Below are 23,193 nucleotides of genomic sequence, written 5' to 3'. Positions count from 1 at the left end.
AAGCATTTCTTCCCATGTAGCCAACTGTGTAGCCATCCCAGTGGACACAGAATATAAACTACGTACTAGAAAGAAACAGAAGGAGGAGCAAGCCCACAATGTGGCAGTTTCGTTTTCTTTTGCTTTCAGCCATACTGAGATTTGAACTCGGAGCTTAGCACTTTCTAGCAAATACTCTTACCACTTGAACCATAACCCCCACCCCATCCCAGGATGGGATGCTTTACAACAAAGCAAACAACATAAATACATGTATGGTGGTCATGGTGACAAAAATATGAAATACAAGTTACAGATGAGTCAACAAAACCCAGGCATGAAGTCCAAAAAGTTGACTATTTTTGTACTTTACCAAGAAACAAACTTTTGGGAAAGACATGAATAGCAACTGCATTTAAGTAGGCAACTCTAAAATACAGGAGAAATCTCAGACATAAAAGGGAATGTAATTTCATTCCATCAGAAAATATTGTGATTCCAATCTAATAACATGGAAAAAGACCCAGTTGGGTATGGAGTAGAAACATAAAACAACAGGAGAAATAGGATTGCAGAACAGTTTTTTAACCTATCATGAACTGTCATAAACAATGAGCTAAAACAAATTATTGAACATTCAAATTCACCAGAGTATTGATCTTATCAGTTACCTCCTAGAGAAGACACTGAGCATGAATTAATTTGCTCTCTCTGTCTCTTGCTACCTGGCTTTAATATCACTCATGTAACAATATATCTCTACTTTGTATATAAAAACTGAATAAAACTCAGAAGTCGGTAATGAAAAACCACACCATTACAACCTTCATTTTATTGGGACTAACCGATGACCCTCAACTCCAGATTCCAATTTTTGTCTTCCTGCTTTTCACATACATGTTGAGTATATTGGGGAATCTGACTATCATATCCCTTACTTTATTGGATTCCCACCTTAAAACACCCATGTATTTTTTCCTACAAAATTTTGCCTTTCTGGAAATTTCATTTACATCTGCCTGTATCCCCAGATACTTGTATAACATAGCCACGGGTGACAGGTCAATTACCTATACTACCTGTGTCATCCAAGTGTTTTTTACTGATATCTTTGGAGTCATTGAATTTTTCCTTCTGGCCATTATGTCCTACGATCGCTATGTGGCCATCTGTAAACCCTTGCATTATGCGACCATCATGAACAGCAGAGTGTGTAGGAAGCTCGTCCTCTGCTGTTGGATGGCTGGCTTGTTGATTATATTCCCACCACTTACCCTGTTCCTGAATTTGAAATTCTGTAACTCCAACATCATTGATTATTTTTTCTGTGACGCATCACCTATCTTGAAGATTTCCTGCTCAGACACATGGCTCATAGAGCAGTTGGTGATCCTCTGTGCTGTGCTGACCTTCATTCTGACCCTCATCTGTGTGGTTCTGTCCTACATATACATCATCAAGACCATTCTACGATTCCCTTCCGCCCAGCAAAGGAAAAGGGCCTTTTCCACCTGCTCTTCCCACATGATCGTGGTTTCTATCACCTATGGCAGCTGCATCTTCATCTATGTGAAGCCCTCAGCAAAGGAATCGGTGGCGATCAACAAAGGTGTGGCAGTGCTAATGACATCTATTGCCCCCATGTTGAACCCATTCATTTACACTCTGAGGAACAAGCAAGTGAGACAAGCTTTCAGGAATTCCTTCAAAAAACTTGCCTTCATCTCAAGGAAGAAAGAATATGTTGGTTGAGCCTGTTGGGCTCTTCGCGTTGGCTTTTTCAGGGGTGCGTAATTTTCCCCTGGCTGTGTTTGGAGTCATCAACCTGCTCATGGAGCCCTCAGACACACCCGACGAGGAAACCCCGAGCTCCCCGGCCGAGGAAGAGCGCTCCCCGAGTAGGACAGAGCCCTCTCCGGCCCTCCCCGAGTCCTCGCAATCCTTGGTAAGACAGCTTCAAAGGCTGACCCTGAACTCGGGGCCCGAAGCCCCAGCCCAGGCCCCCAGCACCAGGAGAAAGAGGCTCTCCCCGCGGGCCAGGCCCGGGAAGAGACTGCCTCAGCACAGGGCAAGGCTGGAAGGCCTGAGATCCGTTCTGCAGGACTCCTTCCCCCGCAGGAGACGCTTTAATAAAGGATCTGGGCAAGGACTTCCAGCTACCCAGAATGAAGATAAGACATTCAGATGTCCATGTTCCTTCTGCTTGACCTATAATTGGGACCTTCGGAAAATGCTAGAATAGGGATGGATTATGGCGAAGAGGTCAGCTATTAGGGAGTCAATTATGTGCTGAGATAATTAAATACATACGGCCTGTGGATGAAGTTATTGAATGCTACCATCCACTGACTGGAATTTTGAATATTCTGTATATTAGGTGATTCAATTTTTCCTTTGTGTGTATGTGTGCATGTGTGCATGCATGTGCACACACACACATGCTAGTTCTGAGGCTTGAACTCAGGCCCTGAGCACTGTCCATTAACTTTTTATACTCAGTGCTGGTATTTTACCTCTTGAACCACAGCTCCACCTCTGGTTTTTTTGAGTAGTTTTCTTCCCTCAGGCTGGCCTTGAATGGTGATCCTCAGATCTCAGCCTCCTGAGTAGCTGGGATTACAGGCAGGAGCTGCTGGCTCTTCCCAGCTTTGCCTTTTCTTGGCTAGTGGAATTTTGCCTTCTGCCTCAATGGCAGTAATTTACAAAAAACAACCAAAACCCTGTTTTTATATGTATCAACGATCGATTCCATTTTCTCTTTGGACCTAAAGAAGCAATAATGGATTTTTTTCCAGTTTTCTATTTTACAAGCTTAAAGTCTGTAAGATGCAGTAGAGTATTTGGCATTGGGTAATAATTAGAAATGACAAATCTTTGAGCTGTAATAAAAACAGATTTTGATGTGTAATGATCAGTAGCACATGTATATAGAAGGGCCTTATTAAAATTGATTTCTTGGAAAATAAAAAAAAGAAAGAATATGTTTAAATGTACAAATAAAACAAGGTCAGAAAATAAGCCCCTGAACTTCTCATTTGCTTTGTTGATCTGATTTCTATTCTGGTGAACCTTTTCAAGCATTCTATTTCTTGCACCCACAACAATACTACCATGTAAGTTCATTCTCCTAATAAAACAATCCTCTTTCAGAATATTCTCCAAATCAAAAAAACAGTGATTTTTTTCTGCTAATGATGCTTTTAAATGTGTGTGTTGGTACAGGGGGCTTTGAACTCAGAGCCTGAGCACTGTACCCTAGCTTTCTGACTCAAGGCTGGTGCTCTACCTCATGAGCCACAACTCCAGTTCCAAGTTTTTGATGGTTAATTGGAAATAAGAATGTAGTTGTGGAGATGGGAGGAAAGGGATGGTAGGGGAAAAACAAAGGAGGAGGCAACAATGCTTGATAAGAAATGGACTCATCCAAAACGAACTTTACAATGTTGGTGGGGGGGGGGGGGGCTGGGGGGAGGGAGGAAGGAGAAGGATTGGGATTAGGGGGGGAGGGGGGAGGCTGGGAAGGGATGTGAAGGATAAACAAAGGAGGAGGCTGCAATGCTTGGTAAGAAATGTACACATTATCCTGCCCATGTAACTGTAACTCCTCTGTACAGTATGTTCACAAATAAAATAAAATTAAATTAAAAAAAAAAAAAAAAAAAGAAATGGACTCATTACATTGCTCATGTGATTGTAACCCCTCTGTACAATATTTTCACAATAAAAAACTTATTTAAAAAAAAAGAGTGTCATGGGGCTGGGAAGGTGACTCAGTGGTAGAGCGCTTGCCTTGCATGCAAGAGGCCCTGGATTCAATTTCTCAGCACCACATAAGCAAAAAGAAAAAAGCCGGAAGTGGCGCTGTGGCTCAAGTGGTAGAGTGCTAGCCTTGAGCTGAAGAGCTGAGAAACGGTGCCCAGGACCAGAGTTCAAGCCCCATGACCGGACCCAAAAAAAAAAAAAAAGAGTGTCATGGCCTTTCCTTTCCAGTCTGATTTCAAACTGCAAACCTCAGATCTCAGCTTCCTAAGTAGCTTGGATTACGGGTGTGATCCATCAGCACCCAGCTCTTGTTAATGATTTTATTTCACTTTTTTCCTGAGGTTAGCTTCCTCCTGTTTTAATTTTTTTAATTGACCTCAGTTATTTTTACAAGGGAGGTTTCTTTCAGTGAATCCCTTCATGTGTACTTTTTAAATCATACTCACCCTCTACACTTCTGCATCCTCCCTCCTCTCCTTTCCCAAACCAGTCTCATCAAGTTGCCTTGTTCTAGTTTCATGCATGTAATATAAAGTATTTTCTTACCTCCTCCTTCTTTCCCTCCACATTTGCACCTCTCCCACTAATGCCTATGCCCCAGACAAGAAATTTTTCAACTTCTTACTATTTGTTTTTTTATTAAAATTTGCATTAATTCTTTGAAGTTAATGGTTCTATTCCTATCTAGAAAAATCAAAAGCAAAGTAAAATAATACACGAAAATACAACAAAGACACAAATAGCCAGGTGTCAATGGCTCATGCCTGTCATCTGAACTACTCAGTAGGCTGAGATCTGAAGACTGCAGTTAGAAGCCAGCCCAGGGAAGGAAAGTCGGTGAGACTCTTATCTCCACCAGAAATGGAGAAATCACTCAAGTGGTAGAACACAAGCCTTGAGTATAAAATGACAGAAACAGCCCCAGGTCCTGAGTTCAAGCCCCAGGACTGGCATCAAAAGAAGGAGGAAGGGGGGGGGGGAGGAGGAGGAGGAGGAGGAGGAGGAGGAGGAGGAGGTGGAGGAGGAGGAGGAGGAGGGAGCAAATAGCTTGAATTGTACTGTGCTTCCAATAAATATTATGTGATTTAATTAGAGTTTTCTTTACTTCTTCCAGTCAAAATGTTGCTGAAAGGTTAAATGGATTAAATTAAAATTTTTTTGAGAGCCTAGTTCTTGGCATTCAAACAGATACAAAAGAAATTTTCAATGTCCCTTATCTTACTTGGCTCATTAATAACCTACCATAAGAGAAGTTATTTAATCACCTTTCTCAATAAGTGTCATGATAGAATTTTAAAGTAGCAACAACAAAAATAAATGCATGTCCAAATAAATATATTCAAAATAAAACAGAATTTGCTGTATAGGATCCTAAAATTTATTCATACTTGTGTATATATTTGTACACATATGAAATGTTGAAATTTTGAAATCAACACATTAGTATAACTCCACTGAACAATTAACAGGTAGTTCAACAAAATGAATACCAGGAAGCTAAAACATGTCTTGAATGAAAGAGGTAAGAACTAAAAGGAGGGAGTATGGAAGAATACAAAGAGGAATGGTAGACAAATATAGCCATTATACTCAAGTATATCCATGGAAACTGAACTGAAACTTGAGGAGATGGGTAAGAGGAGATAGATGGGGATTCAGAATGATGGAAGGGATAACTCAGATCATGATGAATTACACACATAAATTGACACGTCAAATTGAAACCCTTTTGTCCAACTCATTGAAAATATATACATATATACCTATACTTAAACAATGAGATACTAGGGATTTTATACTTCCTGTTACCTCTATCAAACAAAAATTATCTTTCCCTCATTCTTCCTTCTAGTTTCTAGTCTTCATTTACATCTCAATTGAAATGTCATTCATCTACATAGAAAGTCCTTTCCACCACAGAGCCCACAAATAAAATCTAGAGAAACTGTCTATCCTAGAGGCCAGGTATGAGAGTCCATACCTGTCATCCCAGCTATTCAAAAATCAAAGAGAGGAAAAAAGAGCCCTTGTGAATGTGGAGCTGAAGTATGAGAGTACCTGCCTCGTAAACAAAAGGCCTTAAGGTCAAACCTCAGTCCAGTGAAAAGTGTGGGGGAGTACTTGATCACAAAAAAGTCAGTGAGATGGGGCTGGGAAGGTGGCTCAGTGGTAGAGCGCTTGCCTTGCATGCATGAGGCCCTGGGCTCAATTCCTCAGCACCACATAAGCAGAAAAAGCTGGAAGTGGCACTGTGGCTCAAGTGGTAGAGCACTGGCCTTGAGTTGAAGAGCTGAGGGAGAGCGCCCAGGCCCAGAGTTCAGGCCTCACAACCAACAAAAAAAAAAAAGTTAATGGAACAGAAAAGCAAGTCCGCAAATAAACACATATCTAGATTGTCATTTTATCTTTGACAAAGGCCCAGATATCACTAGGTATATCATCTTGCAGTTGTTTTACAAAAAATGATCACCTAAAATTTATGCAAATGGTTGGATATATATTTGACTGGTAATCACCTAGAAAATCATGATTCAGCAAAAATGACATAATATTAATTTAGACTTTGTTAGTTCCATATTCAAAACAAAAGCATGTACCTTTATGGAAAAACCTTCCCATAACATAATTTCAAACACCAAATAGCATCCCAAGTAGATTTCTTTAAATACCATCTATGTTACACAAAGTCCTCAAAAGACTGGAGAAAAAATGCAGGGCATTCTCAATTAAGGACTCAGAATAATATGAGTACCAAAACATGGTAAGAATTTAAAGAGGGGGTTGGGAAAATTAGGAGACAAATGAGGGAAGGGATAACAAGTTTGACAAGAAATGTACTCATTACCTTATTTATGTAACTGTAACCCCTCTATACATCACCTCGACAATAAAAAACAAAGATTTCCCCAAAAAAAGGATAATTAAAGAAAGAAATTACTGATCAATCTGGAAAGTTAACAAACTAAATCCTATAATACATGGAAAGGGAAATATATAATAACATATTCAAATTTGTGTAAAGAAGATGGTTTTACATTTTAAACAAAATAAAGAATTCACTACATTTTACTATTAATAAAAATGCTGTTGAAATTAACCGATATGTAAGTTTTATTATCACAATGAGTATATTTGATATCTATTTTTCTTTTTTCTTTTTTTAATTTCTCATAAAGATGCTATACAGAGAGGTTACAGTTACATGAGTAATGAGTGCATTTCTTGTCTAGCATTGTTACCCCCTGCTTTGTTTTTCTCCTACTGCCCCTTCCCTCCCCACCTCCCCCAGACCCTCCACAAGTTGTAAAGTTCATTTCCAACATCGTATCTTGTGAGTATCATTGTTGCCATGGGTCATCCTCTGTCCTTGCTTCAGCATTTTGTTATTCCCTTTCCAATATTTTTTCTTAATTTTTATTGTAAAGGTGATGTACAGATGGGCTACAGCTACATAAGTCAGGTTGATAAAATTTAAATTGCAAACTAGTAATAGCGGTAAACTTATAGATATTGGGGTCAAGAAGCCAGATTGTTGACAAGCATCCTTTTCACACAGATTTCATCCCCTTGGGCCTGCAACAAGTATGTAGATGACAGGAAAAGCTAACTTAGGAGAAGATACCAGAAAAAGGATGGCCATAAAAACTAGAGGGTAGTGGACATTAAATCTCAAATCTCTAAAAATAAGAAGTAATATGTTTGTTCTTGTATCTTGGGTTGCCTTGGGCTTTTTGTTTGTTTGTTTTTTAATTCTGTGGTGGCTACTTTTCCACATGGGTTTTCATGAAATATCCACAGCAAAAAGTACTGGTATTGTGGTGGGAAGGGATGGTAAGGGGAAAACAAAGGAGAAGATAACAATGCTCGATGGGAAATGTACTCATTACCTTACTCATGTCACTGTAACCCTTCTGTACAGTATCTCTACAATGAAAATATATATTTAAAAAAAGTACTGGTAGAACCCCCCCATCAGACTCATCTAAGGACAGTCCAGTGAGCCTAACTCCACAATAAACCCTCAGATTGCAGTCATAAATAAAGTCTGCAAGCTGGAAGGGATGTGGACAGAAGGGAACCTTACTGCATTGTTGGTGGGAGTGTAAACTTGTTCAACCACTTTGGAAAGCAGTATAGAGGTTCCTCAAAAGACTCTACATAGAACTCCCTTATGACCCAGCAATCCTACTTTTGGGCATTTACCCAAATGATCACAAACAAGACCATACTAAAGCTACCAGCACAACTATATTTATTGCAGAATTATTTACCATAGCTAAGATACGGAACCAGGGGCTGGGAAGGTGGCTCAGCGGTAGAGCGCTTGCCTTGCATGCATGAGGCCCTGGGTTCAATTCCTCAGCACCACATAAGCAAAAAGAAAAAAGCCGGAAGTGGCGCTGTGGCTCAAGTGGTAGAGCGCTAGCCTTGAGCTGAAGAGCTGAGGGACAGCGCCCAGGCCCAGAGTTCAGGCCCCATGACCGGACCACCCCCCCCCCAAAAAAAAGATACGGAGCCAACCCAGATGTCCCTCATAGATGAATACATCAAGAAAATGTGGTATATTTATACACGTGTGTGTGTGTGTGTGTGTGTGTGTGTGTGTGTGTGTGTGTGTGTGTGTGTGATGCCTCCATCAGAAAGAATGGCATTGCCCCATTTGCTAGGAAATGGAAAGACTTGGAAAAAATTATATTAAGAGAAGTAAGCCAGGCCCAAAGAAACATAGGTGCCATGGTTTCCCTTACTTACAAAAACTAGTATATGTCTGGGACAAGCAGAAAAGCTCAAAAGCTATGTACATATGACCAGATAAGATGATGTTAAGTGAAATGAACCCCAAGATAGGGACACAAGTAGTTTTTTTCTTTCTTGCTATTGTTTCTAACATATTTATAAGGTACCATGTGACTTTTTTGTTGCTTTGTATGTTCCTCCCTCACGGTATAACCCCTGTTTTCACTGTATTTAATGTCGGTATAATTTGGGGAGGGGAAGGGAAAAAACAAAATGTTTAAATATCAAACTTACAATTTAGGCAGGGGGAGTGTAGTTGTGGAAGTAGGAGAGAAGGGATGGTAGGAGAAAAACAAAAGAGGAGGCAACAATGCTTGATAAGAAATGTACTCATTAACTTGCTCATGTAACTGTAACTCCTCTGTACAGTATTTTCACAATTAAAAAAAATTATTCAAAAAAAAAGTCTGCAAGATTCACTGGAGTAGGCAATACTGAATAGGAAAAAAATCTTTTAATAAAATCCTGATCAAACAATAGAGGTGCAGCCAGGTGCTGGTGGGCTCACACCTGTAAGCCTAGCTACTCAGGAGGCTGAGGACTGAGGATCACAGTTGAAGTCAGCCTGGACAGGAATGTCCGTGAGACTCTAATCTCCAATTAACGACCAAAAAAAGCCAGAAATGGAGCTGTGACTCAAAGTAGTAGAGTGCCAACCTTGAACAACAAATCTCAGGGAAAATGCTCAGGCTCTGAGTTCAAGCAGAGGCACCTAATAATAATAATAATTCCATGATGAAGAAAAGCTAAAATAATTATCACAACTAAGCCACCAGTATAGAAGATATGCAAAGATGTACTGCACACAGAAAAGGAAGGTCAACATAAAACTGAAAAAAATAGAGAAAATAAATTCCACAAAATGTATAGCCATGCAAAAGGGGAAAAAATATATTATATATATATATATATATCACAGAAAAAAATTAATGGCAGGAACAACTAAACCCCTGTCCATTTTAACAGTCATTATCAATGAACTCAATTTGCTGATCAAAAACTCCAACTGCAAGTTAAATCAAAACTCAAAACCCAACCATCTGTTGTCTCCGACTTCTTTTAAATAAGTATAAACAAAAATTTTTTTAAAAACAACAAAAGATGTTTTCAACAAATAGTTTAAATAGGGATACAGGTGGACCCATTACAACAATGAGATGTATGAAACGTTATCGAACTTTACAACTTTGGTGAGGGGGGGAGGGGGGGTAAGAGGATTCGGTGTGGGGGGGGCGGGGGAGGATGGGGAGGGGAAGCAAAGGAGGAGGCTGCAATGTTTGATAAGAAATGTACTCATTATCTTGCTCATGTAATTGTAACCCCTCTGTACAGTATTTTCACAATAAAAAATATATAGATATATACATAAAAAAGATGTTTTCAACATATTCAATGAGTGTTCATGGATTTGAAAATCCTAACACAATTCACAATGTTTTACTTCATGTGAATACAGGAGCTCTTCCATTGACAGCATCAGCATGGTCTTTTGGAGAGGATTTTGATAATTTTCATATAAGCCGGGTGCCAGTGGCTCACGCCTGTAATCCTAACTACTCAGGAGGCTGAGACCTGAGGTTCACGATTCAAAGCCAGCCGGGGCAGGAAAGTCCATGAGACTCTTATCTCCAAATAACCACCAGAAAACTGGAAGTGGTGCTGTGGCTCAAGTGGTAGAGTGCTCACCTTGAGCTGAAGAGCTGAGGGACAGCACACAGGCCCAGAGTTCAAGACCCATTACCAACAAAACAAAAAAAAATCAAAAACCCTTCATATGTGAATGCCCTTTATTCCAGGCATTCCAAATCTAGTCTATTTCTAGATTTGTGAAGGTATTTGTAGAAGGATTATTTTCAGGGGGGAAAAAAACTCTGAAAAGTAGTTTATACAACTGTTCGATTTAGTCGTACATACTCATTTATTCAATAATAGTGAGTCACTGCAGAAAATCTGAGAAGACCTAGGAATGGGATGGAAAAACTGATAGACTCTTGTTGCAAAGTTATCAAAAATGAAAAACAATCACATCGAAAACTAGTCAGGGGGCCTGTTTTATATTTTAGCAATAGCAGGATTAGAACTCAGGACTTCATACTTGCTAGGTAAGGTGCCCTGGTTACTGGTAAGACCTTGTTTTGAACTAGCTAGTTTCCAGATAAGCTCTTGCTCCCTGCCTAGCCATATGCCTGAGGTACAGCCTACTTACCAGCACATCTAGTTCTCCATTAAGAAGGGACTTAGTGAACATTTCAACTCAAGATTTACCTTGAATGGTATCCTTCTCAATATTCAGCCTTCAAGTAGCCAGGATTACAGATATGAATCACCTCAAATTAAGGACTTGAAGTAGTTTTCATAATACATAGAATGTACCCATTCACTGCACTGGAAAATTTGGAAAGTTTAGTATAAGATAGTGAATCTTCACATATTTTCATATAATGGTCTGAAATACTTTTACTTCTTTTAGTTAAAAATAGAATGTGGATGAAAATGTAAGCCCTCATGGACATATGGAATAAATGCATGAAGAACAGACACTTATTCATCTGGTTTTCAGGGCTGCATGCTGTCTTCCATTTCCTGCAATGCTCTGTGTGTGTGTGTGTGTGTGTGAGAGAGAGAGAGAGAGAGAGAGAGAGAGAGAGAGAGAGTGAGTGAGTCTGTCTCTAAGGACACTGCCCTCTGTGCTGTTTTTCAGGATTTCTGCCAAGTTCATTACACAGAAGATTCATTAGTGATTTTTGAAATTGGGTCACCAAGGTCCTTTTTGTTTATTCATTTGACTTCAGCTTTGTCAAATAAAGCAAAGGATAATCTTGCTGATGCGAGAATTTCTCACTGTCTATTTGAATCAGATTGTATCTTTCAAATACAGGTGTATCTTTTTAAACACTCAAGAGGGCTCTAAATATACCAAAACATTCTTCAGTATCATCTTGCTTTCAAACTTGAGGCATCTTAACAATAGATTAAATCCTTGAGGCAAAAGTCTTGGCAGTGTATTGGAGATGAAGAGCTCAGAAACAAAGGCAGTCCAGAGCACACTGAGTGGTGGTCCCTGAGCAGAAACAGAAACAAGTTCAAATACAAGCCTTCACTCACTCTATTATCCACTCTCAGAAGAGTAAGTCCAACTCCGCAATTTCTTTTGTCTTCTTTATTTATTGTCAAAGTGATGTACACAGTGGTTACAGTTATATAAGTAAGGTAATAAGTACATTTCTTATCAAACTTGTTAACCCTTCCCTCATTTTTCTCCTACTTTCCCTCCCCCACATCCCCTTACCCCCAAGTTGTCCAGATCTTTCCAACATACTGTCTTGTGTATATCGCTGTTGCAGTAGTTCTTTATCTCACCATTCTGTTGTTCTCCTTCCCTTCCCTAATTCAAATAAACATATATACAATACCAAGTTATCAAAATCAAATACAGTAACAACAGGGGATCTACTATATTGGGAAGAACATACAAAAAAATCACATAATACATTAAAAACAACAACAACAAAGAGAAACCTCTTATGTCCATGTCCTGGAGTTCATTTCGCTTAGCATCATCTTGTATGTTCATATGTACATAGCTATTAAGCTATTCTGATCATCTGCTAAGATTATCCTAGATGTATACTAATTATTGCAAATAAGGGAAACCATGAGACCTATGTTTCTTAGGGTCTGGCTTACTTCACTTTTTTTCCAAGTTTTTCCATTTCCTTACAAATGAGGCAGTGTCATTCTTTCTGATGTGCGTGTAAGTGTGTGTATATCACATTTCGTTGATCCAAGGGGCATCTGGGTTGGTTCCATATCTTAGCTATAGTAAATAATGCTGCCATAGACATGGTTGTGCTGATAGCTTTAGTATGGCCTTGTTGGTGATCATTGGGTAAATGCCCAGAAGTGGTTCTAGGGGAGCTCTGTGTGTCTTTTGAGGAACCTCCATACTGCTTTCCAAAGTGGTTGAACAAGTTCATACTCCCACCAACAGTGCAGTAGGGTTTCCTTTTGGCCACATCTCCTCTAGCATCTGTTGTTAGTAGATTTCTTGATTATAGCCATTCTAACTGGGATGAGGTGAAATCTCAATGTTGTTTTAATTTGCATTTCTTTCATGATCAGAGATGTTGAGCATTTCTTCATGTATCTATTGGCCATTCTTATTTCCTCTTCAGAGAAGTCTCTAAATCTTTAGCCCACTTATTAATGAGGATATTGTTTCTCTGAGGATTTGTTTGGGGCAGGGATTTAATTTTTTGAGTTCTAAGTATATTTTCTTGTCTATTGTAAAGGCTAGTGAAGATCATCTCCCAAATCATGGGCTTTTTATTGGCCTGGCTAGCTATATCCTTTGCCATGCAGAAGCTCTGCAGTTTAATGCAACCCAACCTTTCTTTGATTTGTTATGTTTCTAGGTCTTTATTAAGAAAATTTTGACCTGTGCCAAGGAGCCCAAAGTTTCTTCTGGTCCTTCCTGTAATGTTTTCAGGGTGACTGCTTTGACTTTGAGGTCATTGATCCATTTGGCAACTCCACAATTTCAGTTACTCCTCTTCTTGAGAAATCAGATCAGGGTTTTGTCAGAGAAGTAAATTTGATATCTATTTATCAGATAATAATTACTTGAAATATTATTTTTAAAAAGAGTTCAGCTTATCTTTGGCTTGTGATTTTGGGAGAAAGCATAACTTTTGAATAACATGGCTGAGCCAAGATAGTATACAATAGATGTTAACCTAGTCACTTCACTGTTGCCTAACATGAACACAGCTTCAACTGCCAAATGAAGGCAATGTCTGTTTCCATGGAAAAATTCATATAATGAATGGCCTCTGGAGTATTAATATTTTTTCTTTTTTAATAAGTTTTTTATTGTGAAAATACTGCACAGAGGGGTTACAGTTACATGAACAAGGTAATGCGTACATTTCTTATCAAGCATTGTTGCCTCCTCCTTTGTTTTCCCCTACCATCACCTCCTCAACTACACTCCCTAAATTTTAAAGTTTATTTTTCAATATAGTGTCTTGTACATCTCATTATTACAATGTGTCCACCTGTATCCCTATTTAAGCATTTTGTTTTTCCTTTCCCCTCTCCAAATTATACCAACATCAAACCCAGTGAAAACAGGGATTATAACATGGGGGAGGGACATACAAAGCAACAAAAAAATCACATGATTCCTTATAAATACATGATTCCTTAGAAACAACAGCAAGAAAGAAAAAACATTTTTAAGTTGCCTAAATGCATATTTAGAGGAGATAGAAATGCCAGTCACATTTCAGTTTCAATAATTTTTCTCAAACTGTCTCTTATTCTGTGTGTGTGTGTGTGTGTGTGTGTGTGTGTGTGTGTGAGTGTCAAGGCCTAGGCAGTCTCTGAGCTTTTTTGCTCAAGGTAATGCTCCACCACTTAAGCCACAGCGCCACTTCCTGCTTTTTGGTGATTAATAGGAGATAAGAGTCTCAGGCTTTCCTGTGTGGAGTGAGTTCAAATCGAAATCCTCCAATTTTAGCTTCCTGAGTAGCTAGGATTACAGGTCTGAGATGCCAGCACCTGGCAATCTCTTCGTATTTTTTGCAAAAGGAGAATATTAAGGATTGGAAGAAAGGAAAAAACAAATCGTTTAAATAGGGATATGGGTGGACCCATTGCAACAAGATGTACAAGTCGTTATGTCGAAAAACGACTTTACAACTTTTGGGGAGTAGGATAGGGTAGAGGGGCAGAGGGCGGGTATGGGAAGGGATGGGAAGGGGAAACAAAGGAGGAGGCAACAATGCTTGATAAGAAATGTACTCATTATCTTGCCCATGTAATTGTAATCCCTCTGTATGGTATTTTCACAATAAAAAAAAAGGATTGGAAGAAAAGATAGATATTTTAGAACAAGGGATTCTAATTAGAGTGGCCATGTTGCACACCCTTCTAAATACTAAACTAAATGCTTGAAAACAAGGAAAAGGTTTAGCAGGAGGCTCTGTGGGCTGGAGAGAAAATCTTTCAGAGCCTCTCAATTTGACTGACTTTTCCATACAATCCTGGGAATGTTATGGGATTCCCCGAGAAAGCTCAGGAAATGCCTTCCTTCTAGGATGAAGATGGTACCTTCAGGGTTTTTCCTTGACATACAAATATCTGCTAGTTGACCCTATGCACCTCATACTAAGGAAAGGAAAGATTTTAAAGAAACAAACAAAGCTGTTCAAGTTACTCTCTAACTGGGGCCTCCAGGGAATATTCCTTCCATTCACTGGTAAAAGTTATAGACATGGTGATTACTATAAAAAAAATACATGAGATCTTAAAGCAACACACTAATTACTACTGATATATTTGTGTGTGTGTGTGTGTGTGTGTGTGTGTGTATACATATACATATGTAGGAGCTATTGGCATAAACTCAGAACAGAGTCTTTGAAAACATTAATTTGTCACTTAAAGAATAGTTAAGAAAGAATAAATAGCAACACTGAGAAGATGAAATCTGCCTAAGACTGGGAGAAAAATCCAGATAGATATTATGACTAAGCTGACAATGGATCAAGTCAATTTTACAAGTAAATTCACTAGGTGTTTTAAAGTATTTGGTATATGACAAGTTACGTATTCAGTTGCACAAGTTCTATGTTTAAGGTTTACATGTTGGTGCTATAATACAGCTAATGATATTTTCAGAAGACAATATAAAGTAATGTTGCAAGTTAGCTCTTTTATGCCATTTTACATTTTTGCATATCAGACTGATTTTTTAGGGCTGGGAAGGTGGCTCAGTGGTAGAGTGCTTGCCTTGCATGCTTGAAGCCCTGGGTTCGATTCCTCAGCACCACATAAGCAAAAAGAAAAAAGCCGGAAGTGGCACTGTGGCTCAAGTGGTACAGCGCTAGCCTTGAGCTGAAGAGCTGAGGGACAGCGCCCAGGCCCAGAGTTCAGGCCCCACAACCGGACCCAAAAAAAAAGAAAAGAAAGAAAAGAAAACAGACTGATTTTTTAAACGTTATACGTTATTCATATGATTAAAAACAGATATCAAAAATAGCAGGCCTTGTATTTTACAAGTACCTTACAATGAATAAAAGCAAAAATAGACTGGCACTTTAAAATTCTGCTCTGGAAGCCTGTGACATACAATACTGATGCTTACTCCTCCTCTGAAGACATTATCACAACTGATGATTATTAGGCTCAAGAAAAATTCAACACACAAGTTAAAGATGTAGGGCAGTGATATTACATGTGTCTAGCATGCACAAGGTCCTCAGTTCAATCCTCAGCATCCTAAGTAAACAAAAATTTCAACATACAGAAAATCCATTACTAACATTAAAACCTGTATTAAGAAAGGCTACCACATCTTTAACTTATGGGTTATAAATGTTATATTGGTAGCATAATAACCTCTCATATCTCAGAGAATTTCAAACACTAGATTTCCCTATTGTTTTTAACATTACTTACTTTGAAAAGTTTTTCATTCCAGTAATGAGGAGATATTGGATGGTAATGAAGAAAGTATTGTCCTAGATATATAGTGAGTCACTTAGCACTATATATATATATATATAGTATATATATATATATTGTATATATATATATATATATACGTGTGTAAATATACATATATGTGTGTGTATATATGTCACTTGGGACAATATTGCTAATTTAAAAAATGAACTTGCAAAGACTCCAATGAGCATGCTTAGTAAAAATTACCACATATTCACATAGAGATCTCAACTGCAACTTCATTTTTAGTTACTTGTCATTATCAATTTTTACAGTTGTATAGTGAACAGAAGTTGTAACCAATGTTAAAGGTAGAAGAGCATCAACAGTAGATATGTTGCTGTCATTCATGGCAACTAGTTAGAGAGGCCATCAAAATGTAAGATAATTTATTGACATGAGTAGTGCCATGTGCTACACTTTCAAATATAACAGGACCATCAGTGGTCATCTTCTTAGAGATCCTTACATGCTATGGTGAATGTGACATATTTGACAATTAAATAAGATATGTTATTCACATTTGAGTCAATTGTTTCACCAAAAATTGACACTGACTAGTCAGGAAAAATGGTTTTATTGTGGAATAGTGCAGGACTGAGTTTAAAATCAGAGTGAAGCCTTTGGTACCTGTGAGCTAAAATCAACAGGATTTAAAGGAAGTTGATATATTATCATTACATCCTAAGTGATCCTTTGAGACTAGTCCTGAGTCACCCTACTTCTTTCAAAATTCAGCCTCACAATATAGCTAAGATTCTGATAATTCTCTGAGATAGTGACATAAACATGAACCTGGCATAAGATTGGAGTTAAGCCTGTACATCCTCTAATAAGAAGGGAATATCTTAATCAGTACATTCTTGCAATAATTTCACTGGAGTCTTCCAGGGAATTCCTTCAATCACTCTTGTAAGAGTAAAACAGCAAGCCCACGAAAAATTCATTGAAAGCATTTAATTGCTGAGTACCATAATGCATTGTATTGATGGAGGGGACAACTACAATGGAACTATTTATCTGAACTCAGTATTGCAAAGTTAATCTATTATTTTGTGCTCTTGGTGGCAGCCTCTCTCAAGGAAGCAAAATGATGATTTAACTACTCATTTATACCATAGCTATGGTAAGGAAGAAAAGCCAATTTATTGCTTTTGGGGGGGGGGGGGGTCGGGTCGTGGGGCCTGAACTCTGGGCCTGGGTGCTGTCCCTCAGCTCTTCAGCTGAATGCTAGCACTCTACCACTTGAGCCACAGCGCCACTTCTGGCTTTCTTCTTTTTGCTTATGTGGTGCTGAGGAATCAAACCCAGGGCCTCATGCATGCAAGGTAAGCACTCTACCACTGAGCCACCTTCCCAGCCCCCAATTTATTGCTTTGATAATGAATATTGACAAGAAATGTTACAATTCTATAGTACAAATTTAGTATCAAACACTGCACTTTAATGTATTTTTTAAACCAGTAAATTCAATGATAGTGTAAGTCAAAGGTAAGTCCAGATATGAAAGAAAACAACTTTGTATGCATCAGGGGAAAAGCAATGGAGTTACATTTTCCCCAATAACCATTTGTTAAGCATTGACTATATATCTTGGTTGAGTTGGTTTGTTTGGAGTTTTTTAGTCATTTCAGTTGGAAAAAATATAGTTTCTGATCTCAGTAGAGGTGTTAAACCAGGTAATTGTCATTACTAGAATAAGAATTGCGGAAGTGAGCAAGGCGGTTCACACCTGTAATCCCAGGATTTGGGAGGCAGAGGCATTAAGATCTAAGTTTGATGCTAGCCTGGGCAACAAGATGAGACTGTGCCTCAAAGCCAAAGACAAAAAAATGAGGGTTTCTTTCATGTATATATGAAATGCCACAATAAACCTATTACTTTGTACAATTTATATATATATATATATATATATATATATATATATATATATATATCTTCGTTTAAAAAGAACGGAGCATTGCTTGGCAGTGGTTCATAAATGGGAGTTGAGGGATCCAGTACAACCACTAGGTTTGAAAAGATTTCCCAAAAGGGGTGCTCTGGCTGAATATCAAAGACACATTTGTGTCCTCAAGTTGAGTCCAATGTCCCTTAAGGAACAATGTAGCAGAAAATGGGAAGTTACTGGTAAAGGTACTGCTTCCAACAGGTGATTTCTTTGAAGTGATTAAAAACACCTGACATACTCATATGTGTTTTGTTCCAATAAGTGGTTAGCTTTATTAGAGTGAATACATGGGAGAATTAATATACAGAGATACAGAATCCATAAAATCAGCTTTGTGTGTTCAGTATGAGATGTATGTGGCTGCCATACCTCAATTCTACAAAGGAGATCAGGACTGACATTGGGTTTGTTTGGTTTTTTTTCTGTTTTTGTGGTACTGAGGAATTGAACCCAGGGCTTCACGCATGCCAGGCAAGCACTCTACCACTAAGCCACATTCCCAGCCCAAGAGATTGGGACTGAATGAGAGAGAAGAAGTACAAATTTAGTACAGAGAGAAGAATTATCACATGAAATCATGTACTTGACACCCATAGTATATATAAACTTTCTGCTTAACATAATTTTAAAATATTATTTTGTTATAAAGGATGAACATGAAATTATAATTAACCTTGGCTTGTAGGATATTCCCATAATCTCAGTATTCAGGAGACTGAGGCCAAAAGCTCATGAGTTCCAGGCCAAACTTTAGTGAGACAGGGTAAGACTCTGTCTCTAAGTAAATAAATACACTGATGGGAATGTAAATTAGTGCAACTGGGTATGGGAATTTAAATCAGTGTAATTGGCTATGGAAGTCAGTATGGAGATTCCTCAAAAAACCTAAAAGTAGAATTACCCTATAATCCAGTGATACCACTCAGGCTTTTATCAGGAAAAAAATAATAATAAAGTCATCTGTACAACCATTCTTATTATTTATGGAAATAGCCTGGATGCCTTATAACTGATGAGTAGATGAAGAAAATTTTGGAGGGTCCCTAGGCAAGTCCAATTCTTGTTATTGTTATAGTAGACTACCTGATCATTTTTCCTACTGGCAAGATATGAACCTGTCAGCGTACTTTAATACTTCAACTTCAAAATAGAGAAGAATACCTGAGAGTGAAATAAGACCTTACTACTGGATGTATCATCAGTAAAAATTGATTCAGGAGTCAGGTGCATGTAGCTCGTGCCTAGGTACTCAGGAGGCTGAGATCTGAGGATTGTGGTTCAAAGGCAGCCCAGGCAGGAAAATCTGTGAGACTCTTATCTCCAATCAACCAGAAAACCAGAAGTGGTGCTGTGGCTCAAGTGGTAGAGTGCCTGCCTTGAGCTAAAGAGCTCAAGGACAGTGCCCAGGCCCAGAGTTCAAGCCCCACAACTGATCAAAAAAAAGGAAAGAATATTGACAATATTAGCTGCCAAGTACAGAATAAATCTCACACGAACTAGTTACTTGTTTTAGTTTACTTCTCATTGTACATCACTGTATAACGTTCATACCTATATTCTAATATATTTTTTTTTCATGAAGGCCACAAAGCCCAGGAAGGAGCCAATTATGAGAAACCATACAGTCACAACCTTCATCCTCCTGGGACTAACAGATGATGCACAAATTCAGAGCCTACTCTTAATTTTTCTGTTTCTTACCTACTTATTGAGTATCACTGGGAACCTGACCATTATCTCCCTTACGCTTATACATCCTCACCTTAAAACACCAATGTACTTTTTCCTGCAGAATTTCTCCTTCTTAGAAATCTTATTCACATCCGCTTGCATTCCTAGATACTTGTATAACCTAGCCACAGGTGACAAAACGATTACCTATAGTGCTTGTGCCACACAAGCCTTTTTTACCGATCTTTTTGGGGTGACGGAATTTTTTCTCCTGGCCACCATGTCTTATGACCGCTACATGGCCATCTGCAATCCTCTGCATTATGCCACCATCATGAGCACCAGCGTCTGCAGAAGATTCATCCTTTGCTGTTGGGTAGCTGGCTTGCTAATCATTCTCCCACCATTTGGCCTGAGCCAAAATCTGGAATTCTGTGATTCGAATGTCATTGATAGCTTTCTTTGTGATGTGTCTCCCTTCCTGAAGATTTCATGCTCAGACACATGGGTCATCGAGCAGATGGTTATAGGCTGTGCCGTGTTGACCTTTATCACAACACTTCTTTGTGTAGTTCTCTCTTACGTATTTATCATCAAGACTATCATGAGATTTCCTTCTTCCCAGCAAAGGAAGAAAGCTTTTTCTACCTGTTCTTCTCACATGATCGTGGTTTCTATCACCTATGGCAGCTGCATCTTCATCTATGTCAAACCTTCTGCAAAGGATTCAGTAGCAATCAACAAGGGTGTAATAGTGCTAACTACCTCCATCGCTCCTCTGCTGAATCCCTTCATCTACACCTTGAGGAACAAGCAAGTAAAACAAGCCTTCCAGGACTCAGTCAAAAGAATGGCCTCGTTGTCCAAGAAGTAAAGGAACAGCAAAGATTATTACTTTGGAGATGGGTTCTCCAAAGCACACACCATTAATTTCCGAAAGCATCTTTTTTTTTGACAAATCTAAAGCTCATTCACATAAAACTTCTCAAAAATGTTTCTTGAAGCTGGGTGGCTCATACCTGTAACCCTAGCTACTCAGGAAGCTGAGATCTGAGGTCCAGCCTAGGCAGGAAAGTCAGCAAGACTCTTACCTCCAATTAATCACCAGGAAACCAGAAGTACAGCTGTGGCTCAGAGTGGTAGAGTGCTAACCTTGAGCAAAAGAGCTCAAGGACAGCTTCCAAGCCCCACAGCAACAACAACAGATGTTTATTGCATGTACAACTTGGCTAAGTAAAGTCACATAGTTTCACTTCTCATGAACATTGATGTCCTGTTACTAGTTTTCCAAAGGAAAAAACTTCATATTACATCTGTCTTAAAAATGGCAAAAGCTAACAAATTTAATCAACAAAATATGGACATTAATGAAATATAAGATAGTCAAGAAACAATCATCTTCATTTTTATTATTGATCCACATTTTACAACATATACCTTGTCCATTAAATATATATATATATATATATATACATTTATTTTCATTCATGTCCAATATTTGAAATAAGACACAAACAAAAAAAACAAAAGTAACCCTTCCCTCAAGCAGTATATAGGACAAATATATAACTGAAATGTAAAATTAAATCAAATCCAGCAGGAAACAGGCATAGAGGGAGAAAGGGTGAGCAAACACAGTCATGGTATTCAATCTACACTATGTAAAAAATGAACTATAAGCCAGGCACCAGCGGCTCATGCCTATAATCTTAAGTACTCAGGAAGCTGAGATCTAAGGATCTCAGTTCAAAACTAGCCCAGGCATGAAACTCTGAGACTCTGAGACTCTTCTCTCACTTTAGCTGTGGCTAAAGTCGTAGAGCAATAGCCTTGAACAAAAGAAGTTCAGGGACGGGCTGGGAAGGTGGCTCAGTGGTAGAGTGCTTGCCTTGCATGCCTGAGGCCCTGGGTTCGATTCCTCAGCACCACATAACAAAAAAGCCGGAAGTGGCACTGTGGCTCAAGTGGTAGAACACTAGCCTTGAGCTGAAGAGCTGAGGGACAGCACCAGCACCCAGGCCCAGCGATCAGGCCCCACGACCGGCCCAAAAAACAAAACAAAACAAAACAAAAGAAGCTCAGGGACAACACCCAAGGTCAAGCCCCAGGACTGGCACACACACACACACACACACACACACACACACACACACACACATACACGCTATACAACTTATGGGCAGGGATGGGAGAGGGAAAGTGGGAGAAAGCAAAGGAAGGGGTGATACTGTCGAAGAAGCATTGTGCTCATTGTCTAACTTATGGAATTGTAACCCCTTTGTACAATTCCTTCATAATAATAAAGGTGGGAGCCAGTGGCTCAAGTCCCAGAACTGGCACAAAAAGAAAGAAAAAAATGCATGAAGGAAAACCTGATAACACCACAAAGAGAAAAAGACAAATCCACTACCACAATTAGAAATTTCAGTACACCTGTGTCAACTAGTTGAACCAATACCAGAAATGTAGTTATGTAGAAACTTTGAGCAATATCCTCTGTCAATACAAACCCACTGACTGACTTATAGACTCTCCAACCAAAGAAGAGCAAAGCTATTTCAAAATTCACAGATAACATATAGATAAATGCTACAGGTAATATATAGATAATATAATAAGTTTTGATGAATTGAAGAGGACTCAAACCATACAAAGCACATTTTCTGACCCAGGGGAAATCTTTTTTTTTTTTATTGTGAAAATACCGTACAGAGGGGTTACAAATACATGGGCAAGATAGGGGACATCTTTTTTAAATAAATTTGAAACATTCCTAAGAAACATACTTGGAAAACAATTATTAAAAATGTGTGGGAACATTATAAAGTGCAACTACAGTAGTTACAGGGAAGTAACTAGCTATACAGTCATAATAAGCATTTAAAATAATCATAGGGTATATCCATGGCCACAATCTTAGTCACACAAAGATACCAGTATAAAGAAAGGCTGGTAACTTATCTAGTCTCTTTGCCAGCCTCAGAAAAGCTAGCATTCGGTAACAAGAAGACAAAGAAAGAGGAGGTGGGAGAGAAGAAATAGAAACAGAAAGAAGAGGAGGAGCAGGAGGAAGATGAGGAGGGAGGAAATTATCATTTACAACCACAGCCCATTGATAAATATAACCTTCAAAACCTTATACAGGGACATATATGTTTCTCTCTAGCCTTTGCAAAAGAAAAAGTGTTCAACCACTGTCTGCTCACTCTTTGGTGACAGACAGGAATGGTGTGATCTGGCTAGACATGTAAGACACCTCAGGAGAGCAAAGCGGAGTGGACAGGGGAGAGCAGCTGAGGGGAAACTGGGGACTTTGGGGAGAGCAGCACCTCTGAGCATCTGCTCCATCATTTGACAACAGGATCAGGTACCATCAAGAGTCTGTATTCAGAAACAGCAGCAGCAATGATCAAGAAAGGAAACCTTATTCACCTTCACTGGGTAGTGATAGATCAGAGCAAAACAGAAAATACATCTAGGACCAATCAGGTGTGGGTGTGGCACGTGTGCCCACACACAAC

General features: G+C 38.8%; 2 protein-coding genes across 2 annotated transcripts; both read left to right on the top strand.

Moving 5' to 3' along the window:
- Nucleotides 1-780: 780 nt before the first annotated feature.
- On the top strand, nt 781-1,731 carry LOC122124301 (olfactory receptor 6C2-like). The gene has a single exon (XM_042699037.1). It carries the CDS (start codon nt 781-783, stop codon nt 1,729-1,731), a length of 951 nt encoding a protein of 316 aa, XP_042554971.1.
- Nucleotides 1,732-19,610: 17,879 nt separating this feature from the next.
- On the top strand, nt 19,611-20,546 carry LOC122124237 (olfactory receptor 6C2-like). The gene has a single exon (XM_042698965.1). The coding sequence runs from the start codon at nt 19,611-19,613 to the stop codon at nt 20,544-20,546; it is 936 nt and encodes a 311-aa protein (XP_042554899.1).
- Nucleotides 20,547-23,193: the final 2,647 nt, after the last annotated feature.

The sequence above is a fragment of the Dipodomys spectabilis genome, unplaced genomic scaffold (genome assembly GCF_019054845.1).
Source record: "Dipodomys spectabilis isolate Male_0828 unplaced genomic scaffold, ASM1905484v1 ptg000234l, whole genome shotgun sequence".
NCBI lineage: Eukaryota > Metazoa > Chordata > Mammalia > Rodentia > Heteromyidae > Dipodomys > Dipodomys spectabilis.
Note: the sequence above shows the minus strand (reverse complement) of the source record. Positions and strands in the feature narration are given on the sequence as shown.

Bases quoted from the DNA above. Each gene is read 5' to 3' on its own strand.
- LOC122124301 (XM_042699037.1), top strand. From the start codon at position 781: ATGAAAAACCACACCATTACAACCTTCATTTTATTGGGACTAACCGAT.
- LOC122124237 (XM_042698965.1), top strand. From the start codon at position 19,611: ATGAGAAACCATACAGTCACAACCTTCATCCTCCTGGGACTAACAGAT.